The 10,348-nt window shown below is 35.4% G+C and overlaps 1 protein-coding gene across 1 annotated transcript; it reads left to right on the top strand.

The window, feature by feature from the left end:
* The first annotated feature begins 1,868 nt into the window (after nucleotides 1-1,868).
* On the top strand, nucleotides 1,869-5,179 carry LOC109001529 (BTB/POZ domain-containing protein At3g03510-like). The gene is made up of 4 exons (XM_018978861.2): nucleotides 1,869-1,941; nucleotides 2,857-3,031; nucleotides 3,131-3,173; nucleotides 3,326-5,179. Exons 2-4 carry the CDS (start codon nucleotides 2,997-2,999, stop codon nucleotides 4,916-4,918), a joined length of 1,671 nt encoding a protein of 556 aa, XP_018834406.1. The 5' UTR covers nucleotides 1,869-1,941; nucleotides 2,857-2,996; the 3' UTR covers nucleotides 4,919-5,179.
* The last annotated feature ends 5,169 nt before the right edge of the window (nucleotides 5,180-10,348 follow it).

Raw genomic sequence — 10,348 nt, 5'->3', positions numbered from 1 at the left:
TATGTATTTAATCGGTACAATTCTCGCCAGCTTTCTGGTTGCAACTCTTATAATTAAGAAATAATAATATTATATTATTGTTAATTAATTTGAAAATGGGAGTGTTCCCGTCAGTCTCATCAGACCCGTTTACATAACCGACACCATTAATTAAGGCAGCAGTAGCAGCTTGCTAGCGACCCCAAATCATTGTGATCGGAGGGTGGGGAGTAACTTGCGTCAGAACCAAATCGACGGCTACGTGAGCCCCCATCAAAAAGTTGACGAACCCCTTAAGATTACACATATGAGCCTGAAATATTTGAGCCAAAACATTTGTGTGTTTTTTTTTTTTTTTTTTTTTTAAGATCAGTCGGGTCATACGGGTTTGACCCCTTTTTTGTTTTTAATAGTCGGCTCGGATCGGGTTGTCATCCGCACTATAGATGTCCGGGTCGGGTCGGGCACATATCCGATGCTTTGAGCTCGGGTTGCAGCCCTACCACTGTTAGTTATTGAAAATTGTGAAAATTTTAAAATTCAAAATTTGAAAAAGAAAACACTAACAAAATGAGATTGTTAGCCAAAATGTATAATATTGTACATAATTACTCTTCTTAGATTTTTACAAATGATTTTGTCTTTTTGAGGTTAAAAGAGGGTAATTGGGTTAATGCTAGAGGTGTAAACTCAAATCGGAAAACCGGACCGGACCGAACCGGACCGGTTTTACCGATTTTGAACCGGTCCGGTTCGAAACCGATTTTTAAAACGTAAAAACCGACCGGTTCCGGTTCCGGGATTTTTTGGACCGGACCGGACCGGTTGATTAAAAAAAATAAAAAATAATATTTTTATATATAAGTTTTATACAAAATATTTTATATATATTAAATATTAATATATATAAGTTTTATATATAATGTATAATTATAAATTTTTATGTGAAATTTTATATATAACATATATATTCATATATGAAATAATTTCTTATTATAATTTATAAATTATTACATAAAATGTTAAATACTAAATCAATAAAAGTTTATAACTAATACTAATATATAACTTATAACTATATCAATAGTCTAATATTAATACTATTATATAGTCTAATATATTAATAAAAATATAAATCAATTTTTTTAAATCAATTTTTTTTTTAATAAACAAATTTTTAATGACAAATTGTGAAATTTACATTTTAAAAAAACTAGAAAACTGGACCGGACCGGACCGGAAACCGGTAAAACCGGAAGTACCGGTTTAAGAGGGTAACCGGTACATAATCGGTTTTGAAAAATACAAAACCGGTACATACCGGTTCGGTCCTAGATTTTATCCAAAACCGGACTGGACCGGACCGGTTACACCCCTAGTTAATGCTATATACTCTTGGAACGTGCAGTCCTCACGTACTCTTTTCGAAAAAAAAATATGAGTCATCACTAAAAGAATAATTTTTTTATATAGGTTCTAGATTTACTTATTTAAAAAAAAAAAAAATATGCAGAGACTGCGCACTAGTGTGACTGAAAATATCATTTTTCTTATATTTTTTCCACATATTTGAAAGTAGTATCGAAGCAGGCAGTTCCTTGCTTGATACGTGCATCAAGCAACCATCTGCATGTAACCTTACATGTTATTAAATGATACGTAACTCCATTATTATCGTTTGAAAAATTTTGCTGTTGCTACTGTAACTTGAAATAATTATTTGAAAAACTAGTCAATGTTCAACTCAAAATAACCGAACCCATGTGTGTAGGATAGAATCTTAAAACAAAATCGAATACCCAAAAATTTAAATAACTGAATCCATGTGTTTAGGATAAAAGCTGATCTCTTGAATGTTGCTAACTGTAGTTTCTCCACATTTCTCTTATCAGGGTGTATTTAATTACTCCAAAAAATCAACACAACAGAAACGTGCTCTGCTCTTCATCTTCCTCTTTCCCAGTAAGCGTGCTCTTCTCTTCCTCTTCCTCTTCCTCTTCCTCTTCCTTTTTAAGTAGTTTCAAAGTTCTAAGGTGCATAATCTTAATAAAGAAGGAGCCTCTGATTTATGATTTCACATGGTTTCAGTCCTTTCATGCTCTGAAATCTCTGCTATGCTATTCATAGAATATACATTAAACAAAAGAAATAGAAAAAAATAATAATATAGAGATTTGAACTGTTGAAAACAAATTATCTTTCACAATTTGGTTTTTGAAAAAGAAGGCTTCACATGTTGCATATGCATATGCATATTCAAGTACATATCTTTGCGGCTAGACTCATCAACACGTTGTATATGCAAGTAATCTCATCAGATGATGCCAAGTCCTCCAGAAATTTCATTTCTTTAAGCATTTGCTGTTCAGGCTTCACAATTTTCCATGTTTGTTTTTACAGATGCGATGAGATGAGATGAGTTGAGATTAAAATTGAAAGTTAAATAAAATATTATTAAAAAATATATATATTTTAATATTATTCTTATTTTGAGATTTGAAAAAATTAAAATTGTTTATTTTATTTTATATGAAAATTTAGAAAAGTTATAATAATTAAATAAAATGAAATGAGATGAATTAAAAAAAATTGTGAAAACAAACGAGGACTGTCGTGTGCTTTAATGGTTGTACAGCATCTTTTTTGTTGTCTCAAATTTACTATTATCTTCTACTGCCACCCAATTCATGCAATTTTTGGTAAATCATTCAGAAAATTTTTTCTCTCTTCCTTTCTTTCTTCTGGAATGTTAAACTATTCACAACTAGACATTCCAAAACATATATATATGTATCTATCTTTGCCTTTACTTCAGAAAATATGACTCTCTTTAACTCTGTCCAATGGGTCAATTCGGTGTGCTGTCTGGGTATGAAGAGGTATATGCTAATAAACCAGAGTCAACAGCCAGCACTTTCAGCTTCCAGTTTTGCACTACCAGGATTTGATAAAGCAAAACAAACAACACCTAACAGCAACTCCTCTGCTTTGTCAAGTGCTATAGTGAAAGTATTGCAATGATGTTGAGCGGGAAAACAGGTGGATCGTCTAGGTAAAAACCTCCTTCCCCGCCCCTTAATTTCTTCTTTATATTTCTAGATATGTTTGCCTTTTTTATTTTTTATTTTTTTGCCCCTTCCCCTATTCTCAGGTTGTTGAAGCCTGCAGCAGCTTCCCAAGATGTGCAGCTTCTTGTACGTGTGCGCCATTTATGATTTCTTCTTCTCTGTTATCGAATCCCTTCTCTTTTTCTGCATTTATTACTTCCTTTCTGGTAAACTAGTGTTACTGCAGCATATACAAAGATATACATTTTCAAGTACTACTTCCATTCATATTTATGTAGGAACTTCTGGCTGCAAGATCAGCAAAAATATCTGAAATACTCAAAGAGAGCCCCCAGGAGGGTCTCTCTCATTTCCTCCAAGAAATGCCAGCTGAAGCAAAGACTTTTGATCTTGTCATCAAATTCTGCTATGGGTATGAACTGGACTTGTCCACCGAGAATGTTGTACCAGTCACTTGCCTTGCTTTCCACTTAAAGATGACTGAAAGTCATAGCAGAAATAATCTTTTACGCAAGGCCCTTACTTTCTTTGAACAAAGAGTCCTCCTTAGCTGGAATGAAACAATTAAGGCTCTCTGTACCGTGGAAAACATATACAAGCACGCTGTCAATTATGGCTTGGTAGATGCCTGTATAGAGTCTCTCGTTGCAAAGGCATTGGCAGATCCTAGCCTTCTTGGTGAACCAATGAAGAATTTGATCTGTGCTGATGATAGGGAGGATGCTGACATTGTCTATAGGACAAATGCAAGGAGAAGGCTCTTTGATCTTGAAAGGCAGTCTGAGGATTTGACAGTGCTGCCTCTCCTACTTTATGAGTCTATCATTCTTGCAATGAATAAGCGTGTTGTCCCACCAAAGAATGTGGCTGTATCCCTCTCTGCATATGCAAACAAGTGGGTGGTTTCATCCATCTCCACAGGGAGGGAAAAAATGTCAATTTATAAGAGGAATTCTGAAAGGGAAGTCATTGAAGCTGTGGAAAGGCTTTTATCTCATGAGAGAGGAATCCTTTCTTGCACGGTATTGTTTGACATGCTGCGATCCGCATTAATTTTGGAAGCAAGCTCTGACTGCAAAAATGGTTTCGAGGTCCGGATCGGAAAACAACTAGAGGAGGCCACCGTCAAAGACCTCTTTATACCTTTTCAAGGAAACTCCAAGGAAGATATTGAGTGCTTGAGGGAGATACTGAAAACTTTCTATGGAAACTACCCTCATTCCAACCTATCAGGATTAATTGCAGTGGCAGAACTCTTGGAGAGATTCTTGGCAGAGGTTTCGAGTAACATAGATTTGAAGCCAGCGGAATTTGTTTCATTAGCAGATATATTAATTGCAGCATCGCTGGTAACTCAAAGAAGATCTGATGGAATTTATAGAGCTATTGACATCTACTTGCTCAATCATAGATACCTGACCGAATCAGAGAGAGAGGAAGTGTGCCTGGTGCTGGATTGCCAAAAGATGTCACCTGAAGCTCGTGAACATGCAGCCAGAAATGAAAGATTGCCATTAAGGGTGGTAGTGCAGGTTTTGTTTGTGGGGCAGCTGCAGCTGCGCGACACAATCTTGGGGGAGATTCAGGATTCTGACAACAAATTAAGAAAGGAGGTGGGAGGGGATGATCTAGCGAAGCTGGACTGTGGTGAGGAACAAGTGAGGAATGAAATGGAGAAAATGAGCCACAAGGTGATGGAACTAGAGAGGGAATGCTGTATGATGAGGAAAGAGATCCAGAGTGGTTGCAGCCAAAGTGTCAAAAAAGAGAAAGTTGGCATGTGGAGAGAAATGAAGAGGAAGTTCGGGTGCACCACTAGCATGCACGACTATAACTGCCAGATAAAGAAGAAAAAGGTGCATCCAAAATAAGGAATATGACAAGAAGATTCATGCTCCAACTAGTTATTTCTTTGTCATCTAGTTTTTCCCATATTTTATTAGCTTCCATGGTTAACATGACCAGAGTCCTTTGCTGGAGGCCAGGAAACTGATTGGAGTCCTGGAACTTTAAAGTTTTCTAGTTGTTACACCTTTTAAGCTTAGCTAATTTCTCTCCCATCCTGATCAATATACAAATTGAAGAAGGAGCCCATTTTTCTCATCTGAAAATGATCTAGAATAGCCACAAACAACAAGAAAGATAGAATTGCAGTGACATCAATTCACCATTCCAGAGGGTATTAGTTAAAGATCCACCCTCACAATTGTTCATCAACATTGCAGGGAGAGGAATTCTAAATTTTGCGGAAGAGGCTTGGAACACTTAACAATGTGGAGTGTGTCCTTTACTCCTGCTTATGAATAGGATTTGCGAAACCTCTTATGGAGAATGTCGATCATAAAACCATAGTATATATGTTGTGCCATATCTTGTATCTGAAGATTCTGTACTCCACGCACAAAGAAGTCAAAGTAGAAAATACTAAAGACAAAGGAAGGAAAAAGCAAACCCAAACCCCCGTGATATACCAACTACAAATTCTTTTAAATTCTTTTGATCCTTCCTTTTTCTAGTTCTTAGTTTACATGTATTAACTTTACCTCTAAAACTTCCATCACTTTCTTAGCAAAACACAGAACTTAGACCAAATACTTCCCCACAAAAAGTATTTATAGGAGAAAAGACATTTCTCAAGTCACCCCCAAAGAATTTATGTTTCCATATGAGTGTCAATCTCTCCAAAGCAAAAGAGGTAATTTGGCAAACAACTAGGCCGTTTCTCTATATGGAAATGCATCTACATGTCCATGACTTCCATTGAAAACATAACGCCCCGGCAAACTTTTATGCATGATCACTAACTTGCACTTTGTTGTACCTTGAATGCATGGATCATATTGTGATCAACATGGCAACAGCAAGGGGATCGCAACACCAAATATTTCCATCAGTGTGCAGGTCAGAGGAGAAAAAGAAATAAGATACTGCAAGTAATGGATGAACAAGGAAATGTGTTTAATGATCCTAAAGGAATTGGCAATGCTTTCACTAATACTACCAAAGGTTATTTACTTCTTCCTCTCCAACTAACATTATAACATGTCTTTCTGCTCTTACAGAGAAAGTTACTCCTGAAATGAATTTCAATCTGTTAAAGCCTTTCAAAAGGGAAGAAGTTAAGGAAGCTATATTTCAAATAGGCCCTCTAAAAGCTCCTGGTCCAGATGGGGCTTGCTTTTATTAGACTCATTGGTCTATTGTTGGTGATGAGGTATGTAATGCAGTGTTGTCTTTTCTAAATGGAGAGGGAAATATTGCTGACATCAATTACACTTATATTGTGTTGATTACCAAGGGTAGAAACCCAAAGTCTGTTACTGAATTTCAACCCATAAGCCTGTGTAATGTGGTCTACAAAGCTATTACCAAGATGCTTGTAAACATAATAAAATTTATCTTGCCAACTATTATTTCTCAAAATCAGTGTGCTTTTGTTCTTGGGCGCCTAATTACTGATAATATCATGGCTGCATATGAAACACTCCATACTATGCAAACACAACTACATGGTAGACAATGATATATGGCTTTGAAATTTGATATGAGTAAGGCATATGATCGAGTTGAGTGAAACTTTCTAGCATCTGTGCTGTCTAAATTGGGATTTGCAGATAAGTGGGTTGATTTGATTATAAAATGCATCAATTCCTCTTCCTTTTCAGTTATGTTAAATGGGTACCTTTTGAAATGTTTACTCCACAAAGAGGGTTAAGACAAAGTTGCCGACGGTCACCAGACTTATTCATCCTTTGTGCTGAAGCCTTAAGTTCTCAATTAATTGCTATTATGCAGCAAGGTCTGTTATCTGGTGTACCTGTAGCTAAAGGGGTGGTGAAAATGAGTCACCTTTTTTTTGCTGATGACTTTCTTTTATTTTGTAAAGCAAATGTACATGAATGGATGAGACTAAATAACATTTTGGGTCTCTATAAATTTGCATAAGGACAGTACCTCAATAGGGATAAAACATCCCTCTTCTTCCGTAAAAACACAGGCTCTTCCACTAAAGAATATTTCATGGAGATTGCAGGTTCGATGGCTTCTTCTAACATTGGTAAGTACTTGAGACTCCCCTCTTTGGTTGGTTGATCAAAAACTGCTCTCAATGGATTGGTTGACAGAGTGAGGAGTAGGTTGATTAACTTGAAGACAGTTTCTGTCTATGGCAAGGAAGGAAATACTCCTTAATAGGGATGTAAAATTTAACTGGAAAACCAAACCGGACTGGCCCGAACCGGTGGAACTAGTCCAGTCGAGACCCGTTCCCTTAGTTCCAAACCGGCCGGTACCAGTCTAGTTCTGGTAGGGGTGTAACCGGTCCGATTTTGGACAAAATCTAGGACCAAACCGGTATATACCGGTTTTGCATTTTTCAAAACCGATTACGCCCCAGTTACCCTCCTAAACCGGTACTCCCGGTTTTAGATCCGGTCCGGTCCGATTTTCCGATTTTTTTAAAATGTAAAAAACATATAATAAATTGTTACTTCTTATGAGAAAATGTTATTAATAATTTAATATATATTATGTTTAAAGCATATGATCAATTAAATTTTCATATTTAAGATTAAACTTTTATTTCATAAATTATAATAATATTATCTTATATATAATTATATTAAAAACATATGATCAAACAAATTACAAATGTTCATATTTAAGATTAACATTTTATGTTATAATTTATAAATTATAATATGAAATTATTTCATATATGATATATAATTATATACATTATATATAAAAATTTAATATATAATTATATATTATATATAAAACTTATATATATATAAATATTTTGTATAATATATAAAATTAATTTATATATATATATTTTTTCCAACAGGTCCGGTCCGGTCCGGTCCCGAAAACTACGAAACCGAAACAGGACCAGGTCCAGCCGGTTTTCATAATATAGGAACCAGTTTCGGATCGGACCGGTTCAAAACTGGACCAACTGGTCCTGTTCGGTCCGGTCTGGATCAGTTTTCTAGTTTTTCGGTTTAAATTTACACTCCTAGGTTCCGGTTCTAGGCATTTTAGGACCGGACCGGTTCGCTATTTAATATATTTTAAATTAATTTTTTAAATATTATATAAGTTTTTATATATAATATATAATAATATAAATTATAATTATATATAAGATAATGTTATTATAATTCATAACATAAAATTTTAATCTTAAACATGAAAATTTATTTGATTATATGCTTTACACGTAAAATATATATATTAATAACATTTTATTGCTTAACAAATTTGCATTTTATTAAAACCGAAAAATCGAACTGAATCGGACTGGAACCGGTAAAGTCGAAGGTACCGGCTTAAGAGGTTAACCAGTGCCTACTCGATTTTCGAAAATGTAAAATCGGTGCATAACGGTTTGGTCCTAAATTTTGTTCAAAATGAGACCGGACTGGACCCCGTTACACCCCTACTCATTAAATCAGTTTTGCAAGCCATTCCCACATATTGTATGAGTGTATTTCTGTTTCCTAAATGTCTATGTAAGAAGTTAAACTCTCTGATCTCGAATTTCTAGTGGGGCAATCAAGACAGTGAGACTAGAATACATTGAAAAAATTGGAGTTATTTGTGTATGGGGAAGCCATATGGTGAAATGGGTTTCAGGGATCTTGAGTCCTTTAATTATGCACTCTTAACCAAGCAGGCATGGAGAATGTTAAATTCTCCAAACTCCCTTCCAAGTAAAATTTTCAAAGCCAAATACTTCCCGCACTCATTTGTTCTTACTGCTACATTAGGATCAAAGCCTTCATTTCATACATTTGGAGAAATATCTGGCATGCAACACATTTACTGAATGAGGGAATGGTATGGAGAATTGGTGATGGTCAGCAAGTCCACATTTGGAAAGATCAGTGGTTCCCACAGACTAAAACAAATGGAATTCAATCTCCAGTGAGTATATTATCTGAAAATGCTCTAGTTTCACAACTGATTGACACAAGGGTTGGCTGGTGGAATATGGATCTAATTCAAGCTATTTTTAATCATGATGATGATATAGTTCAAATCATTAAGTGCTTACCACCTATGTATGCCATCTTAGAGCAGTAGAGGAGAATCTTCACAACAGTCTGTGCCTCAGTATGTATGGAATAAAATAAGGTCTTTGAAAACAATAAATGCAGTGAAAGTATTCATGTGGCATGCATGCTTGTGTTGATGCTCTTCCCACTAAATTAAATTTATTTAAGAGAAATGTGGTTGCAAAAGCTGCTTGTCCCATCTGTTTATAGGAGGTTGAATCTCTAGGCCATCCTATGGTCCTGTCCATCAACACAAGATGTGTGGTTTCTAGGAGATAAGGCTTTTTAGAAAGCAGTTATCACAAATCTGGCTTTTGATAAAATCTTTGTTCAGATGATGGAGAGACTAATATCACAGGATCTGGTTTTATTTATTGTTATTGCTAGATCAATTTGGCTGAGAATAAACAAATTGATTTTTGAAGGTTCCTTCCAAGATCCCATTGTTCTATATAGTAATGTTGTAAATGAATGTTCTACTTATAAAGTTGCAATGGAGGCTATAAGAACTCAACTGGTGAAAACACAATCTCAACCACCACAGTGGGGAGCCCCTCCACCAAATTGGGTCAAAGCAAATTGGGATGTAGCTATCAGTGCTGATAATCAAAAGATTGGTATTGGTGTTGTTATTAGAGATGATGCCATGTTTTAGTAAGTCTGATGAAACCTCTACGTTAATGTGTGGATCTTTCTATAGCTGAAGCTAGGGGCTTATTGGAAGCAACTACTTTATGTAAGGAGCTCAATCTACATCATGTTCTTTTTTAAGGAGACTCTGAAAGTTGTTGAAGCTTCTTTAAATAAGAAGGAAATTGATGGCCCATTCAGATGTGATTTCTATAATTTGTGGGGCACTTGACAGTTACTCTGGAAAATAAGGCATGTCAAAAGGGAAAAAAATGGGGTGACACACACTTGCTAGGGAAGTTGTGGTTGTGACTCTCACATCCGAGTTCTTGGATGTTGACTCTATAGCCAGTTGTATTTATCATCTTGTATTGGTTGAAAGCCACACTATGTGATTAATGAAATGTCTTTCATTACCAAAAAAAAAAAAAAAGGAAAAGAACAGAAAAAAAATTGGGGGGTTTATGGTAAAAAAAAACAAACATAAAAAGCTTGGGGAAAAAAAAAAGCACAATTAGAAAGATAGGGGCAAAAGCGACCAACCAACAATAAGAAACATTTTTTTTTCTGTAATAATTACACACAAATAGCCTAAAACTGCTTTTCGAT

This window comes from Juglans regia, chromosome 12, assembly GCF_001411555.2.
Source record: "Juglans regia cultivar Chandler chromosome 12, Walnut 2.0, whole genome shotgun sequence".
Taxonomy (NCBI): domain Eukaryota; kingdom Viridiplantae; phylum Streptophyta; class Magnoliopsida; order Fagales; family Juglandaceae; genus Juglans; species Juglans regia.
The sequence above is the reverse complement of the archived record's forward strand: the minus strand, read 5'-3'. Positions and strand labels throughout refer to the sequence as shown.